This window comes from Ammodytes marinus (assembly GCF_949987685.1).
Source record: "Ammodytes marinus genome assembly, chromosome: 14".
NCBI classification, from domain to species: Eukaryota; Metazoa; Chordata; class Actinopteri; order Uranoscopiformes; family Ammodytidae; genus Ammodytes; species Ammodytes marinus.
Window position 1 is genome coordinate 19,210,899 of NC_137218.1, and position 19,782 is coordinate 19,230,680.

The 19,782-nt window shown below is 42.4% G+C and overlaps 1 protein-coding gene across 1 annotated transcript; it reads right to left on the minus strand.

The window, feature by feature from the left end:
* Positions 1-277: 277 nt before the first annotated feature.
* LOC307260498 (gap junction delta-2 protein-like) lies at positions 278-14,602 on the minus strand (the record flags this gene model as incomplete). The annotated part of the gene is made up of 3 exons (XM_080040755.1): positions 278-1,157; positions 12,685-12,741; positions 14,532-14,602. 3 exons carry the CDS (start codon positions 14,600-14,602, stop codon positions 278-280), a joined length of 1,008 nt encoding a protein of 335 aa, XP_079896881.1.
* Positions 14,603-19,782: the final 5,180 nt, after the last annotated feature.

Below are 19,782 nucleotides of genomic sequence, written 5' to 3' on the forward strand. Positions count from 1 at the left end.
CCTGGGCAGAGTAGAACTCTCCATCGTGTAAGCTTTAGGTTTAAGCTTTGTAACAGCAACACAGTTGCCTTGTTAGAAAGGAGACTCTTCTCTGGAAGTTTCAAAGAGTCTTCTTTGTGGATTGATGCTTCATCATGAGTGCACAGAGTCTGTCTGTGCTCCTGAATAATAATGCAGTGGTGAGTTTGTGCCCTAATGATCGGGGGTCCTGGGCCGGGGAAAAGCTCTTCTCCAAAAATGTAAGAGTTCCTGGAGCCCCCAGGCAGACAAGCCTCTGTCAGACGTAGGCTGACTCACTGGACTGGGTCCTGCCCAGGTTGGGGGCCTGGGACAGGTGTGAAACATCCTTCTTGCGCACTTCACAGATGGACTTCCTTCGGGCCTGCACCCCTCTCATGGCCGTCTTTATCTTCCTCCAGCCGAGGTGGTTGAGCTCGGCCAGGTTGAGCAGCACACACACGCCGCTCACCGCAAACATAAAGATTAGAAAGACGGTCTTTTCTGTGGGACGAGACACGTAACACTCCACCTCCTTCACGCATGGGTAGCGGTCACACTCGAACATCCCCGGAACGTTGAAGCCGTACAGGAAGTACTGGCCGGCCAAGAAGCCGATCTCCAGCACGTTGCGGAACACCACCTGGATGACGTAGAAACGGGAGATGCCTTCCTGCCGTCGCACCTTCTGACTCTTGTGCGTATGGGTGAAGCTGCCCATACGGGGCCCGTTGGGGATCTCCTTGACCTCCAGACAGTCGTGGTCCTCCTTGCCGCTGTCAGGGTGCACCAGGATCCCGTTGATGTTACGAGAGTGCAGCTTGCCCCGGTGATGGTCTTGAGGGCCTTGGTGGCGACCGCTGTGAGCGTGACCGTGGTCGATGTAAGCAGGATGCAGGAGAGCGTAGCTTCGGTCACGCGCTTTAGCCGACTGGTGGACAGAGTACGTGATGAAGCACAAGCTCGGGGTGCACACCAAGATGATCTGGAAGACCCAGTAGCGGATGTGCGAGATGGGGAAGGCCTTGTCGTAACAGGCCTGGTTGCAGCCGGGCTGCATGGTGTTGCAGATGAACATGATTTGCTCATCCTCGTACACCTTCTCCCCCACTATGCCTACTATGAGGATACGGAAGATCACCACCACCGTCAGCAGGATCCTGCAGGGAGAAGGAAGGGGAGGGGTGAAAGAGAAAAACAGATGATGTCAGTTATTGAGGAGTGAATGTATGTAAAGATTCAGGATGTATGTGTATGAGTTGGACAAATCTGGGTTCAACATTATTCAACTGGTGATTGGATGCTGCTTTGCTTGTGTTCACCTTGTACCCTAATAATACCATCTCGGAGCAACATAAAGAAAACAGTTTTCAGGAAATAGCCCTGGTCGGACCAAACAACCTGCATGTTTGTGTGTGTGTGTGTGTGTGTGTGTGTGTGTGTGCCGCATCTGTTATCACTCAGCTGCTTTGACAAACAACATAATATAGCTCTAGATAGCATGCGCACATCAGGCTGAAACAGATGATTTCACACAGATTCCACTGCTCAGCTGAAATGGAACATGACATACTTGCCCGGACATCAGTGTGTGTGACTGCACCTACCTGCTTAAACATTGATTGCTATCCATTGATTTAAGGAACATTGTTGTAAAATGAATTGTTAGTGTTTTTCTAATAATATTCATTACTGCTGTACACTTTCACGTATGTCTTCATTGTTTCTTTTTCTTAACTGCTCTACGACTGCTGGCAAAATGGAGTCAATTTCTTTTTCCAAACCTTCGTATGAATGCTCATTATTAACGACTTAGTGATGTACCATACAGGTGGCATCTTCTTAAACCTCTGGGGGCCTCCCATTGAACATCATTAGTGCATTGCTGCAGTTAAAGAGCGCTGTGTCCGGGGGCCGGCCCATCTAGACAGCAGTGCGGCTGCTTTTCAAGGCCTTTGAGAGACTGGTGTGCTGTACTGTTATCTCGTGGTGTCGATCCAGCATTGGGCACTGCGGAGGAGGACTGGGGCTTTAGAGCTGCACTGTCAGCTCTTTTTAATGAGCGGGGAAAGCCTGCACATCATGGGGCTCCCTGATACGCGTACCACAATGCAGTGGGTGATGTGCATTCTTTCTGCGCGGAGGAACCAATTACCCAACACACACTGGTTTCCTGGCTCCAGCAGCAGGCCACCCAGGCCAGGTAAAGGGACAGAGATGGATGAGAGGTGGCCCCAGGAGGGTTAGAATCACTGGGGTGCATGGCAGCGATGTATGACAATGGTATAAATCCAGGTTATGTAAGGATATATACAATTCCTGTCCATTTTGAAATATGTACATGAAAAGTGGGGTCTGTTCTGTCATTTTTATCCACCAATCAATAGAATAGAAAATAATAAAATAGAATAGATCTTTAATGTCCACAGGGTTGGAAATTTGCCTTCGGCTTTTCAACCGAACCAGACATCAAAAGCGACTCCATAGTGTATCTTTTGATGGGGACTTTTAAAATGCCCACACCAGCCTTCTTTGGCGAGTTACCACAGCAACCATCAAATGAGTGAAAAGTGAGGATAAGGGAGAGAAGAAGGGTGTGTACAATGTTGTATGGAGGAAAAAAAAATCCTAAATGGCGAGAGACGTCTGAAACATTACATTTGTGAAAAAGAAATGTCTTTGAGTGAGCCATCGAGGAAATAGCTCATGAGAGCAGAAATAAGGTCTAGCAGGGGAACACGTGTTCCTGTTGCCTGAAACAAACCTAAAATAAAGCGCAGTTTTTTTTAGGGGTAAGGGGTGAGCAGACGCGAGGACACAGAGACAAAGAGGGAGAGTCAGCCATGTGTATGACTTGTGCAAGACGGCAAACATGTCTGGCCCTCAGCGCTCTGAGCAGCTGTGAGCGCATACACACACAGACTGTCAGTATGTTCAGACACACATAATAAAGCTTCCCTGCATCTTTAGAGTGTCTGAAGTGAAATGCAGGTCACATACATCATTTAAATGCAGACTTTCTGTCCCTTTCTGACTCTTTGCAGATGTATCTTCAGATGTATCTTCCTTCACTGGTGGTTTGACTGAAGGGCTGATATTGATGCTTCTCTGCCCCACAGGGAGCCATTTGATGCATAGTGCTCCTTAAGATTGAACATTTCGAGCAACACTGCTCATGTACATGCAAATACTCTCACTTTTTTAAATAATATAGGAAATTGATTTTTTTTTTAAATGTTACAGGATAGAAAGCAGCTTACAGCATTCCCTTTCTGTTTCTGTTGAAGGTCTGCTCCTTGTCATTCCAGTGATTATTACTACGTTGTAATAGCATTAACTAAATGTCACTAAGTCTGCCTGCTTTCCTCTTTTAATCCTGGTGACACAAGCTCATACACCGGATGTTTTTCATGGTAAGTATGTCCACTGTAACGTTCCTCGTTCTGTTTTTTCTGAAATTCAGACCCAACAGACTGTTTGTGTTTTATTATTAATAGATTAATGTAATATAAACAAAACTCGACTGGAAACAGGCGCTTCTTTATATTGTGTTCACATCTGTGATTTCTTCATAACCATCAGTGGAAATCAATTCTATATCCTTATCTATGCAACTGCACTGCATCCCAGGCTCGCTTTAGTGGCAGCCTTCACCCTTCAGGAGTCCTTGTTAATTTAAAGAAGTCTATGCCAACTTTTTTTATGTATTCATTTTTTTGTCCTTGATTAGCAGCACCATATAAAGTGAGGTGTCCTTACTTTCCCCACATGCAAGGTATGCCTTTTTATTTTCAGCAAGTCTAACTCTCACTTATCATTTCATCCATTTCAAAAAGTATAAAGCTGCCAGGAATCCAAAATACAAGAAAAATTCAATTGTGTAATTTATACAGGCGCAGCAGAAAGACCTAAGACTGTTTGTTTTTCATTGAACACCTTTGCACTTTGATCTGGTTTTCTCAGCTTTTTATCGACATGATATATAAATAGAAAAGTCATTTTTACTATAAATAAAAACATTATCAGTGTATTCATTGATTATTAGACATAATCCAGAGGGTTGGACACGACCTACTAACTTGAGGTATAGTCAAAATGGCTGCAGGATTTATTATGGTATCATCACACTTTTCTGATGCATAGCTTCACAATGACCAGAATTTATGATGCATCCAGACACTACTCATTAAGTTGTAAAGTTTATCACTTTGAAAAGTCCTTCAAAGGTATAGACAAAGTGGTAGCTGCCGGTGGAGAATTTGGTTGTGATGTTACTTATGCTTGAACAAAAGGACAACTGGCACCCTGTGTACCTACCAAGTTAATTATAAATAGAAATATATTTTTCCTTACAAGTAAAATGTAAATGATTGTGACAGTGGGGATTAACAACACACCAAGGCTGTCAACAAGAACACTCAAACCACATGCTGCAGTAGTCTTGCATAGATCCATTTCATAATATATGTAGTTGCAAGTGATCACTGTCACTACTTAAAAGCAAAACCCTGTAAAAATGGAATTGGCAATGTGTTCATTTTTGTGATGAGTCAGTTGTCTAAATTGTTGATGACTAAATGCAAAAAACGCATCTGACTGGCGTCCAAGGATTTGGGGATGAAAAAGGGGTGAACCTTTTCTCTCATCCTGAAATACGACACATCTTTCCGTTTTCTCAGTGCAGCTTTCCTCACCTCAGCAGTTAGAACTTTCATTTGTATTTCCTCACGTAGAAAACTTTTCCTGAGCACTGTACTGCAGATATTAAGACGTTCAGTCTATATACTTGTTTGTCAGGCAGTTTTGTCGTTAAAACATGCCAAGACATTGCAAGTATTGAGTGTTTTGCTGCATGTGTTCGCAGCCATGTGTGTGTGTGTCTGCGTGTGTCTGTGTTTGTGTGTGTGCATGCATGCATGTGTTCGCAGCCGCGTGGGTGTGTGTGTGTGTGTGCGCGCGTGGCCCCGTGCATGTGTTTTTCCGCAGCCGTGTGTGTGTGTGTGTGTGTGTGTGTGTTTGTGTGTGTGTGAGAGAGAGAGAACTGAGGATAACAGGATGATCAGCACGGGGCAGATTGCTGCATTAGCAGAATGCAGTGAAAGAAGGTTATCTGCAAACATCAGTGTTTTATGTCCTGCAGAGTAACAAGCCAATACTTTACTGAACAGATTTGGGCAGGACAGCCCTGAGGCCTGGACCTGCAGAATATTCAATAACCACCATTAATTATGGAAAGGATTTTTTTAAATAGTTCGAAAGTAAAACCCTGAGGCAGAATATGAAAATCAAATCATGATCATTTGCTGAGTATATTAAAAAAGGAAAACATTCAAAAAGATTAAAACACCGCATTGCACTTTATTTGACATGGTTCCTTTGACCAAAAGTTTCTTCAATTATCCCCCACAGCAGTTCCCACTCACCATCTCATTTAGCTGCCCACTTCCCCCAAGGAACTCCCTTCAGCTAAGACTAATCACTGCACTTTTGGTGACTTTCTAAATCCCAAACACTTGAGCAAAGAGATTTAATAGGATCTGAAAAATATATATAATCCGTCCCTCTCCATGGATTGGACATGCATGTGAAAGTTTCATTTTCCGCTAAGGCTGATGTGAGGAGGAGTAACGATAAGGAAACAATACTTCACTGCTGTTTAACTATAAAACTGATCTGTAGGCAGCTGATTGAAATGTAATATTGTGTGTATGGTGTATTGGTTGCTGCTCTTTAGCTGGTGTGGTGGCTGATGGATCAGTCTTTCCCAAAGGCTTTAAACACACAACACACACACACACACACACACACACACACACACACACACACACACACACACACACACACACACACACACACACACACACACACACACACACACACACACACTTTTATTCATACAGCAGCTACTGCCGCCAGCCTCCAGAGACAACTATTGCCACGAACGCAATAGCAGATTAATTGGGGAAAAATACCAACACACATACACTTTACTTTCAAATGCAAACATGCACCTTGTTTCTATAAAGAAGCCTTTTCTGATAGTCTTGTGAAGGAATGGTTAAGTGCAGTACTATCTTTGAGAATATAAATACTACTCAATGTTAAGCTCCACTGATTGCTGATGGCAGCATAATGAATAAACCCTTACCAGGCATAGAAATTAGGCAACTTAATTATCAGAGCGCAGACATTTCTTTCCAACCGCCCCTCATCAACTGTTTTAATAGATTCATGTCTTGCCCACGTATCAGGCAAGACATGCATGACCGCCTGAGGTGCCTCTAAGATTCTTTGTGACGAATACATTATTTAATGTGAGATAAACTCGTGTGAACTCACATGTGGAGCTTCACTCACTTCCGAGAGTACAAAAATAAATGGTTTTATAATAGGAATCTCCCAAGAATTGTGATTTTAGACAAGATTGTTAACAAAAAAAAGGCCTTTTCATCCGCTACATTGTCTTTGTGCAGAAATGTAATTATCTCACTTGCTCATTCAACAAGAAGGAAGTAAATGGCTTCCAGCTGCTTTTCAGAAATAAAGGAGGAAACAGGGAAAGCTAATTGACTCTACAGGTTACTTAATACTGAAGCATAAAATATATGCTGCAACGTTTCAGATGCAAAAGGTTCCTGGGGAGTAACTCCTTAACACAACAATTGCCTAAAGCCGGAGGATATTGTGCTTTTAGAAATTCCACACAAAACCTTTTCTATTATAACTCATTGCACAGCCTAGTCATGCATGGCGAGAAAGCAGTGTGTACCAGATGCAGCCTTCCTCCACCCCGTTTGGCCTCATGCCATGTAAAATTACCCTTTTATCTCAAAGTGATGCTTTCATCTCACTTCTAGCAAAGCGAAGCAAACATTATGCAAAAGTGTTTCTAAAGTAACTTGAAAGTTAAAAACCTTCAGATGAAGGGTATCAGCATTCCCCTTTGGTTCCTAGCAGCACATTCTGCTGATTGCATCAATATGCGATTTCAGAACATTCAATAAACCACACTGCGTGTATTCAGTATTAGGAGCAAAGGCAGGTTCTATATGATCAACCCGGGGTCGGGTTTGATTCAGATTCAAACACAAAGTATTAGATCAAATATATCTGCAGAAAGGTTCTGCACGGAATCACACTGTGTGCCACATAATCTTCTGTAGATGTTAGATCTGAGGTTATTACTTTGATGACCTTTTGATGGAGGACTCAGTGTCCACCTAGAGAAAATGATTCAATGCAATGTCAGCCAGACCCAGATTAGAATAGATAAGGCCTATTTTCCATCAGTAGACTCATTTTTGTCTCTAACCCATTTAAGCTACATCTAACTTTCATGTAAAGGTACGACATGTATTTGAGACACAAGTTTGAACAAGTAATTTAATCAGCATGGAGAATTTAAAGGAAATATGAAGTTGCCTAAATTCAAAATGCCATTTTCATACCACTATAGTTCAGAGAGGAAGTTCCAGTAATGAAAGCCTTATTGCAGGACTTACTGCAGTCAGCTTTGTTATAGCTGCAGGGAAAATGATTTCCAAGTAAAGTAAATCATCTCTTGTGGCTGCATTGCATTCTGGTCAACCATGAACCATATCTCTCTATACAGAGTATCTCCCTATATATGACAGTGAATGTTGACAATTTTCGTTGGTTAAAATGTCACTGTTTCAACATTAGCATTAGCAACTAAAATGATCTTCCTTGCTGCAAATGTATAGTTGCACCATATATTGACTTTGAAATCCACCATACCTTTGATTTAAATCACCCTTTCTTTATGTTTCTTGTAATTACGATACACCCAGATGAATGATCTACCTTGAAAAATAAAAAGTCCACTATAAAAAAAAACATGTCTCACTGATACAAAATCACACTTCACATATTATGAAGAGAACTCATTGTAAAAAAACTAAAAAAGCCATAACAAGTTATCAAATAATATGCTAACCTAGTGCAGGAATTCTGCCGTGTGTAAGGAAATCATTTAAACAAAGAACATTTAGGCTATGCAGGGAATCATTGCCTAGTGAAGCTCTAACAAAACACCATCAATGCATCAATGTGTTGCTGAAATGAATAATAGCCTGCGCTGAATGAGAGCTGAGCTCAGCTTTACTGGCAAAATCCCCCTGTCGAACAATATAATCAATAGCATTCAACATCAGGGACCGCTGCACAAATAAACTAATGACAACCGTGGACGTGCAGGAAAAAATGCTTTGATTTGAAAGTCCCGCTCCTCGCCGCAGGATGATGGATCACTAATCCTGTCAAACGCTGAAAGATTGCTTTCATCGTTTGCTCTGCAACACAAGCTTCCCTGCCATAGATTTTATCCAAGAAGCTGTTTATTAATGAAACATGAAATGTATTCTGGTTCACTTTCAGACCTGCTGATGCCCTGAATTAGAGCAGAGCAGTCGTGCATCAAATTATTTTAAGAGAAGTAGGGTGCCCTTCTCAAAGTAGTATACCTTCTTCTTGAGGATATCCTGACCCATAAAAATGGAGAGAGGACCTAAATATGAGCTTTAATCGGATAACTTTGGCTAAAGGAGTGAGACCGTCATCTGTACTTGGCTTTTAGAGACCAGGATGCAGTACTTTGCTTTTAGCTTTATAAACAGAGTAACAGAGCAACAAGGTATTTTATTATACACCACTTTACTTTACATTAAAAGGCTGGTCAAAAACGCATACATTTTTAATGAAGGACTTGACATCGGTTGCAACTTGCCATGAGGGCTACATAAAATATATTAAGATTTTATGAAGTATTTGTGATGCGCAAGTAGGGAGCGATAGATGTTTAATAATAGATTATTGTATGTGGGAAAGAACAAATAACAAGTAAATGGATTTAGAAAAAATGCACTCCAGAATTCATTCATTAAATATGAAGACATAGTTCACTTCTTTAAAATAACTATTCTTCGGACTGAAATTGTATCTATGAAATGTAACACTTAACGCATTATAAGTTTGTTTGCTTGAATGACAGAGCGCTCCCACCTCTAATGAAGGTGCTGTTTATTCAGCCAAAGCTGCATTGCCGTGTTGTTTGCATGGATGGTGAATATTTAATGTAATTTCTTCCAGCGTGTCCTCACCTTCTACATGCGCTACAGTAAGAGCATTACAGTCAGTCTTTGCGTATCAATGCAGAGGAGTTTATTGGGTTTGTGTGTGTATGTGCTGACTGTTTTCTCCGCAGCAGGGTCAGTTAGCAGCTCCAGAAGAAGGGGCTCTGACACAGATCCTCAGCCCTGAACCTCTGCATAGAGAACAATCTTCTCTTCCTTCCTCTGTCTCCTACTTCCCCCTCTCACAGTCATTTTTGTCCGGTCTCTAAAGCTCCCATCCTCCCCTCTTTATCCTTTACCATCCAGCAACCTTTGTCATTTTATCTTCCTTAGATCACTCAAGTCCTCCATTATCTCTCTGCCTCACTCTACTTGTCTTTGGCACTGACCTCACTACAGCATTGCAGTGTAGGGGGGAGATGCATCAGAATACTTCCTATGTTTCTTCTTTCCTATACCTGCAACATTTCTAAATGAAAGCCCAAAGGCGTCATCCTCTTACGCTAAAATGCTTCTTTCTTCACACATAAATTCACACCTGTGGTCTATATTCCATGTGAGCACCACACGTGAAAAAATTAAAATATGCAGTGTACGTCACGTTGTCATATACTGAATGGGTATCTGCACACCAGAAAATACACATGATAGGATTGGCCTAAATGCCTGTAACCATTCAATAGTTTGCAGTATTCTGCGGATGAATCTCTGTTTTTGGCAAAATGGAACGTTATACAAAGAGGTCATTGGATCCGTTGGATTAAACAAGTCTTATTTGCGGGAGAATGTATATGGTCAAGGAGTTTGATAAGCAAAAATAATAAAGGGGGTGAAATCATCTTTAATTGTAGAAAAGGCCATTCATACATAAACTATTGTAAAATGCTACATCAGAGGTACCGGTAAATCTCTGTCTGACAGTTAAATATTAGTTGCAAACATGTCGACATTTTGAGCAATATAAGACAACTAAGAACATTTGCTGGTGTTACATTTTAATTAAACACAGCAGTGTTTCATCAACAAATCAACACAAAACATTTGAATGTTTCTATGCCATGTATAAAACTACATATGAAGTATGATCCTCTAGTTGCTCTGTACTAACATGTTGCTTTGGTAATCAGTCAAGAAAGAGTCTCAGCAAATACATATTTGTAGGAATATTTGCAACAAGTACAATTACACTAGCTACGCTAGAAATGTCGAGTGGAAAATCCATAAAAACCCTTGTGAGGTCATATTTTGTATCATATGCACTATGTCTATACATCCCTCATTGTGTCATCAACCTGTTCACAGGTTACCTCTGACCATCAAGGGCAGAGACTAAATTGATTAATTACTTTGATTACTTCACTAAGTTAGATACACTGAGGCACTGTGGCAATACTGAATTGTCAGTTATTGTATGCTTAAAGCCCCAGGTCATTATAACTGTAAATATACAGTAAGGTTGGTTTGGGTGAGAGAATGAGGTTAAAGCAGCATGACAATGGTTTTCTTTTACTGTGTAATCATGAGCCATTGGTTATCCATGCACACAGTGTACATTGCCCGGTTAGAAGTCAGGCATATGGAAATCACAATACACAAAATTAATCTTTGAATGAGTCATAATATGCAAGCCACCTGTGGTTAGTCAGAGGCACAGAAGCAACTCTCCATTTGCCCGTCTCTTTCAAAGACCATAATTAAGCTAACCTATGCCACTGCGTAGTTGGTCCATTTCTATTTTTAACAGTGTTATATGTGCCTACACTAATGATCTATCCTATGCCAGGGCATAGGTTAGCTTAAAACCTACAATTAAGGAACAGCTTAATTGTAGCTGGATTTGACGGTCTAGACATCAGACAATGCTATCTCATGAGTGTCTCATGTTGGAACTACATCCTCAAGTTGCAAGAGAGTGGGTTGGCACTCAAACAGATGACTGACATGCAACTGTGTTCCAACATTCTGATGCAGGGGAGACTTTTCAGCCATGGGGATACATCACTGATCTCTATTTTGGGTCTGCATCCTTTGAACTGCAAGCGCACACATGCAAACTCTTTCGAAGAAACTACACACAGGCTGAAGATCCTACATGTGATGCCATCTAGCGGTTGCTGCATGCTCCGGCCACGCCCTGTGAAGTGTGGGACTTCACAATGCACAACAGTGCAACACTATATCACAGTTGGCCGTGTTCACAAGTGCAACAGACCACACCTGACCACACCCAACTGTGTTGTTGGGTGTGGTCCGGGGTGCAACAGACTTGAACCTTTCAACCCGTAGAGGTCAGTGTTACAAATTTTGACTCCATGATTTAGTGTGGAGTTGCTCATTAACAATCTAGGAGGCATCTTTAGAGCACAAAACTGTGCCAGTGGTGAACAATTCTCCAACTTGCTGGTACATCCAAATACATCAGTCCGATCATTTAAATGTTAAGTGTAATTGATTTCCTGACCATGCAGACACATGCTTAGGATTAAGAATCAAGTCTTTATCTTTAGTAGTCTATGTGTTATTGCTTTAATTGTTTAAGAATGTTTGATGTCAAAAAATGTCAAGATCCAGACCACCACTTAATAATAAATTGTTACACCCTAACCCAAGGTCTCTCTCTCACCCAAACTACATAGATATTCTCCAATAGATGTTTTTAATATATCCTGCAAACAAGCTAGCTAATGGGGACAGCAGTAAAATCTCCTTGGTAATAGTAAAAAGAAATAAGGGGTCTACATCTTAAATAGTTGCAAAATACTGTACAAAATGATTCCAAAGACAATGTTTCTTGACTGGCATCCCATATACAAGCACGATAGAAGGAGGGAACTTCATTGGAAAGCAGCTACTGTTACAGCTAATGCCCTAGGGTCAACTGGAGAGCCTTGTAGGACAAACACAGTCTGAGGGGAAGCCAAAACACATAGGGATCATTTACAGAGCATTGCACTGTATCCAGTACAGTGGCACATGGCCGTTGGTCCAGTGGGGGTCACAAATACTATACTGTAGGAGGGAATTATTTTTATTTTTATTTTTTTTCACTATAGTTTATAACTTGATTTTACTCTCTAATGTTTTCTTTTTCATATTTGAAGTTTTGATACAGCAGGTAAGTAATCTAGGAGGTTCTATAATATTAGGAGCAAAAACTTGTGCAAATAGGACTTCTTTAAATTCAACCAAAGGAAACACTGCTACAATTACTAAAAGGTATTTTTTGGTATCCAGGGAACCCTCTTTAATGTTCGACCAGTGAAGTGCATGATCAACAAATTAAGCATGTAAGAGGAAGCCATTCCATCATCAGAGTATTCATTATGACTCTTGAAAGAGGTAGCAGACAAATTGAGAGTTGCTTCTGTGCCTCTGAAAAACTGTAGGTGGCTTACAATCATTGAATCGTCCAAAGATGAATTAATTACCCTGACAGGGTATTACTGATTCAACTGCCAGGACTGGATCTTAAAGCTGCATTAAGTAATTTTTGACCACTAGGGGGCGGAAAGACTCCAGAACAAGTTCACAACAGTTAGCAATTAGCTTATGAAGTTATTATGGCTAACATGTTAGCAAACGGTTGCCTACTTACATATCCAGCAGAAACAGAGCAACACGGACATCCCTTTGGTCTCCTTTTGCTGGCCACCTGTTGAATGTAATTCCAATATTCACAGGCATTTAGCCCCTGCTTTGTCTTCCAGCTCACGAGACAAATATCTCTCTCTTTTTCGCGTGATTAGTGTTCCAGTTTCTTCACCAGTTACTTCGGCTCTTTGCCATTTTGCACTGGGCGGCTAGCATACAATTAGCTCTTCTTAGCTTCTGTGTCGGGAGCAGCTACCCGCAGTCTTTCCCGAGCCAACATTGTTTTGGTTTTGTCGCTCCAAAAACCAATACAATGAGCAGAAATTGGCTGTGAGTGAGATGTTGATAGTGATATCGGTAATACTATCAATCAGGAGGGAGTCATATAATCAAATAGTGAAATATATTGCTTAATGCAACTTTAAATCAAGTCATAATGCTCTACTATATGTATGTTTTCATTCCATCTGAGGACTAGACTATAGGTGATTTCATTGACTATGGCACTTTAAACCACAGAGGAAGAACTCTTTGAAATTACTTGGTGTAGTAATTTGTTGGAAGGAAAAAGCACAAATGGTTCCCTGATCAACAAAAGTTTGGGTGTATTGCGGCTCACATCATCTCTGGTTTAAATGGATATAGACAAATTTTTCTGTGCAAACAGTACACAGTGCAATCAATGAATGCACAGGCCACTTTACACTGCTTCAACTTACCGCAGAAGAACACACACACACACCCTCTCTCACACACACACGCACGCACGCACACACACACACACACACACACACACACACACACACACACACACACACACAAACACACACACTCAAAGAAAAACACTGGAGCAAAGAGAAGGCCATGCCCCTGTTTTGCGGGCTACCTGTGGTTGGGTGAATGCGCATAGCAGTGCAGTCAAATAAATTGTCCTTGTGGCATTGTTTCTTTTTTGTGAAAGTTAGTCTTAGAATCACAACTCTATAACTTTTCTAAGCGTCCCAGCATGACATTTGGATTTGATGTTTAATGGGAGGAAAACTTGCATTCAATTAATCACACAGAGATGATGTGAGGCACATTTTTCACACAGATTAACCAGCATGTCTGCATGGCATGTCTCCACTGCTAATCATCTAAAAGCTGATCTGTTCGACCCTCCACCAAGATCCATTCTCACACAAAATATGGGAAATGGTCGAATCAGATGTGTCACTATATGATGCATATAACAGCCTGCCAATAAGAACAAACTGAAGGAACTTGTAATCTTTTATTTTATTTTTGGTCTTTTTCAAGTTCACATTCAGTTGAGAGCCGCTTACCCCCCCTTTGATTCTACCTTCCATACCTGCTTGCTCACCATCCTTTCATCTTTCCGCACCTCTGCTCTCCTCTGCTCTCAACCCCCCTCTCCTCCTTCTGTCCTATTGGTCTGTAGCCAACAGCATTAAGCGATATCCCTCAATGGCGAGGCTATTAGGTAGTATCAACCCAGGAACCCCTCTGAATGAACCATAATGCCCAGTAAAGCCCAGCTATTGATTAAGTGCAATTAGTTTATCCCGTAACGAAAGATGAGGGTGAGGAGAACAGGGGGGGTGGAGGGAAAGGACAAGGGGGGAGGCAGTGATGACTGTGGGGGAACCATAAAACAGAGGAGAGCACTGGGACAAGCCTGAGTAGAGGGGGTTTTCTGTAGGGGAAGCCATCAACTGATACATACAGAATAACATATACTTGACATACAAATAAAAAAACACCCAGCTCAACAGTATAAAAACTAAAAAGACAGATACAGAACCAGAAGATATAATAACCTTTTACTCACAAAATCAATCAGTGTCTTACCTCCCAATCATGGTAGAGTGCTGCTGGACAGCAGCCTCCAGCAACCTCTCCAAAATGGTCCATTCCCCCATGTTGGCGGAAAGGCGGCAGAGCTGTCAGAAGAAACGGGACTTGGAGGGGGGCCGACCCCTCTTCCTACGGCAGACTCCCTCTTCTTCTTTCTTTTTCTTCTTCTTCTTTTTCTTCCCAGGAACGTCCTGCGCTCTTGTGGAACTCGCCGGTTAGCGTTTTTTCTTGACACCAGACCCCCGTCCCGCACCGGCCCCCTTTTGACCTCTACTCGCTCGTTCAGTGAGTCTTTGACTGTGTGTTTGTGTGTTTGTATGGGAGTTGGTGTCTTCTCCTGGGCCTGTCCTGCTGTGTTTTTCTCCTCTCCTGGTTTGAGGAGAGGTGCTAAGCTGATTGCCTGCCTCCTCCTCCACCTCCTCCTTCTCCTCTCTCCCTCAGTCTCTTTCCTTGGCCCCCCTCCCCTGTGCGCTGATGCTTGTCCTCCCCCCTGCCTGCCTGCCGCACCACTCTGTCTGTTCTGCGCTACAGCATATGCTATAGCTCACTGTATGACAGCCATGATCACCCTCTCTTTTTCCTCTTGCCTCTCTCCGTCCCTCCTCTGTCGCTCCTTCCTCCTCTCTCCTCCTCTGTCCCTGCCTTCTTCGTCCTCCACCCTACCCCCAGGGTGCTCCTTGTACTCTACCTGCACTCCCTGCCATCAGTGCTGCTCTGCGCTCGTCCTTGCATTGTGTAGAATCGTATGCCTCTGCTGCACTCTTGCTACTGTAACCTAAACACACACATCGCGTATGTCTGATCCTCCTTGGCTCACCTCAGCAAAACAGCTCTGTAAAACACACATACACACACTTGCACTCGATGACAGCTCTAAAAATTCCCACTCTCCCACTTCCTACTGAGGACTGCCGATCCACACCAGCACACAAAGCTCCTGCCTGCTGAATGTCATTTCATGACTGGAGGAATGGTCTCTCCCACAGCTCCGAGCACTACAAGGACCCATAAAAACCTGCATACACACACACACACACAGACACACACAAACACACACACCCAGAGCCACACACACGCACAAACACACGCTGCCACCCAGCCCCTCAGTAATAAATCAGCTGCCTTGCTGCATCCAGTGAGGCTGAACCAAGGCAGTGCACTCACTGCAGACCTGCTGTCCTGTCCTGTGTGTTGTCCCCCTGGCTAATTTGGGCACAGTACGATGCCCAGAGTCATGTCTGCCGCAGAGAGCGAGGGATGAAACGCTGTCCTGTGAAGACTATTTCTGGGCTCCATCGTCTTGCGTCCCTCTCTCTCTTCTCTCTTCCCCCTCCTCCTGCTCTCTCCTTCAACCTCCTCCACTCTCTCCTTCCTCCTTCTTCCCCAGCCTGTGCTCACGTTTGTGTGCAGATCTCAGTCTTTTCGTCCAAACTACCTCTACCTCAGCTCCCCATCTCCCTGATTTTTGCTCTCCCTCTCTGCCTCTGTGTTCCTTTCTCGCTCATGGAAATCGCTCTATCTCTGTCACACGCTGTGAGCATGTAACACCCCACCTCCCTCCCTCTCATCCTCCTCCCCCTCTCATAGATCTGCTCTCTCTCCTCCCTCCATCCCTCCCTTCATCCCTCCCTCCCTCCTTCCTCTGGTAAATGTGCTTGGATTGCTACCCTGATCGCTGCTTCACTTATGCTTGCAAGAATGCCTTCCGACCGTACTGCTGTGAACTGATGTTGCACAGAACAGGGGGGGGGGGGGGGGGGGTTGTGATCTAGTTGTGCATGACCATGCCCTGTCTTCACTGCCATTCCACTCTGGAATCTCGGTGGTGTTTCCCCCCCTACTCCTCGAAATGCCCTCTTCTCTTCCGCTTTATTCTTCATCCCCTCTTTCACACACATCATTCACCAGCCCTTGCTTCCAGGAAGAGGATAACAGGGGAAAAACTGTGGCTCTGCTCCACCCCATCCCCCCATCGGTCTCCTTCCGTTCTCCATCTTATTGTATAGTAGGGATGTCAACACACCTATTTCACCCTGACCCAACCCTGGTGCCCTTTCTGTATTTCCTCTCATCTCATCTTCTCCTTGCTGTCCCTCATCATTGGGTCCACCTCCATACACCACCCCCTCTCCCTCCCTGTTCTCTCTTCTCCTTCTCAGGAGAGATGAACGCCGTATTGTACTTTGCTGTGACATTGAAAGCTGCATTCATTAGATTTATATTAAGGTGGTGTAGAAATGGGGATGGTCATCTCCCTCCACTGCACACACAAATACAGCCAGGTGTTTGACACGCTTACACACATACAGTATACAGTTGGCTGTAGCTGTGTATACATTCCTTTGAGAGGTAAACAAAGAGAGGATTCATCACAGGTTGAAAAAAAAAAGATCTCTGGCCAAGGTGTGAGTCATAGCCCGGGTTTTCTCATCTGGAAGACTGAGTCAAGTTTTGCAGAAGTAAATGATGACATGAGACCAGCACACCAGAATGAAGTCATGGCTCGAGGTGACAAGTTCAATTGGTTTGCGCTGCGCTTTGCTTTAGTTACGCTTCTTGGATTCTGGATGACGTGCTTTTCTAGTTGACAGGTCATGGGAATATAGGGGCTTTTGAAAAATTAGACTCCGGGCGTTAACATCCCTAAATCCTGCAGCGTTGGAATTCTGAAAAACACATAGCAGCAAGGTGAGCAGAATTCACTAACACAGCTCTTACACAACAACCTCTACAGTGCATTAGTAGCCAATCCGTCTTGTTGTGTACAGTAGGTGCATGCACACGTGCACCATGCCTCTGCGTGTGTGTGCGGGTGTTATGTGTGTTTGCGTGTGTGTGTGTGTGTGTGTGTGTGTGTGTGTGTGTGTGTGTGTGTGTGTGTGTGTGTGTGTGAGAGAGAGAGAGATAGGGAAAGAGATAGAGAGAGAACGAGAAAGATTAAGCGGGGGGAGGCAGAGAGCAAAAGAGGATTTTGCTAGTTCAGCATCTTCAGCGAGGGTACTTGGGGTCTCTCGCTGATCAAGGACATATGGTGTATGATTGCCGTTGAGGTGAGCATGGGGGGGGGGGGGGGGTCCCAAGCAGATAAGCTGAATCGCTGGCATCAGCCGGTCGGCACTCCAAAAACAGAGTTCAGAGCTGTGTGGCACATGAGTGAGAGAGAGGCGCAGGTGTGTCGTCAGTGACCGTGAACAGCCATTTTCTTCATGCATAGACACACATACTGTACTCACACACCCATTGTGCATCATTATATATATATATATATATATATATATATATATATATATATATATATATATATATATACACGTCAATAATAACACAAATGCAATTCACATTAGTGTTTTTGTAGGATATTGCAGAATGCAAATGTAAAAATCTAACATGCTTAGTACATTCTCTTGGGATCCAATTTTTCTTTTTTAATTACAATATATCTTTTCAGATTGACTTGTGTCGTTTGATCTCATAAAGATTCCCATGTAAATACAGCCCGTACATGACCCTTATAGTGTACATATCTTGCAGGGATACTCAATATTTAAGCCCATTTAATGTTCGTAGGCGTTATGTAAGAGTAAAATTATTCTCACATCAAGGGAACTGAATAAAATATGGAAATAAGAGGTGAATTGTGCTTTAGTATTCAAATGAAGGCAGAGTTGACCCCAGCTTTAATAGAACCTCAGCAAGAACCCTACTCTTTCAATTCACTTATAATACAGTATATCAAAGTGGATTATTTCTGTCTTGAGCTGAAGAGAACCTCCACAGTGAAACCAATACTGGAGACATACAATATAATAGCTCCCATTAAGACAAGAGGCAATTGTGTCAGGTGAAAATAATAGTCGATCAAACCACTTGGATCTTTTTTTTGACAGATCAGTATTTCAGGGAAAGAGCAAGTGTGTCTCATGTATCGTTTATTATTTTCTCTTCACATGTGTTACGTTTGTGAAACAGTAGCCTACACTGAGCGATGATGATGGTTGTGACAAAGTATCAGCTTTAATTTTTTAAATGTTTTGAACCTTTTGTCAGTATGTTGTGATATAATTAATTACACATTTGAGACTCCTCGGGTTGCAGGTTATTGCTTTTAAATGGCTTATTTGTACATGTAACTGTACTTGCTACTGTATGTGTTTCAGTCTTAATTTTAATGAAACAAGTCAATACAAAAATAAATGCTTTTAAACAATTTCAAGGTTAACTTGTTTTCCCGAGAAATGGTTAGGCTGAACTTGAATTAATCTTTGTCTAATGAATCTGTTATTGCTTAATACTTTGCATTTAACTTGTGGATCCCTTAATCCCCTTAACGGTGTTGTTTATCTGTTTGTTTGTTTGTTTGTTTGTTTGTTTGTTTGTCTTTGGGTGAATCCAGTCACCTTGCACTTTGCCTCTGGGGACTAATCCGTCTGGACAGCAGCTGTCCGCTGAGCTGGAGGTCGTAAGCAATCGAATGAGAGCTACAGAGGGTCCTGTAAACACTACAGCATGAAGTGTCCAACATAATAGACCTAACAAGTTAGACTTCTACTTTCACACCTACCTGCTGCCACCCATAACTGTGAATGAATATTTTTGACAAAGATAATTATGCCAGTTGTTGGCTTGACGTTGAGAGGTCGCCAGCAAAAACCTGGAAGTAATATTGTGAATATAAAACTGTTCTATGTGCACATAGATAGATAGATAGATAGATAGATAGATAGATAGATAGATAGATAGATAGATAGATAGATAGATAGATAGATAGATAGATAGATAGATAGATAGATAGATAGATAGATAGATAGATAGATAGATAGATAGATAGATAGATAGATAGATAGATAGATAGAATTACCCGCACTAAAACATTTTCAAGGAAGGAAATAATAGGCCTAGCCTATTACTTATTTGTGGGTAGCATTTTACTGTTCATTATAAAAACGGACACTAAATGATAGCTTAATGTAGCCTAATTTCAGACAGCAGCTAATGATTTATGTCCATGTTGCCCATAGGTAGGCCTATTGTTTGGAGCAAGGATGAGTAGCAGATGCCCTCTCGTGGGCATTCAAAGATACAACCCGCTTCAATCATAGCCTTTTTTTCTTTTCTGTTTTTAGACTGTACGTCCTTTTGATTAAATAACGGCGGTAAATAATTCAATCTGTGTCAGTTCTTGTTAAATCATAGGCGACCTACTGAACTTCCCTTTGCCACAGGGCTACACCTTTCTGTCCTTGTT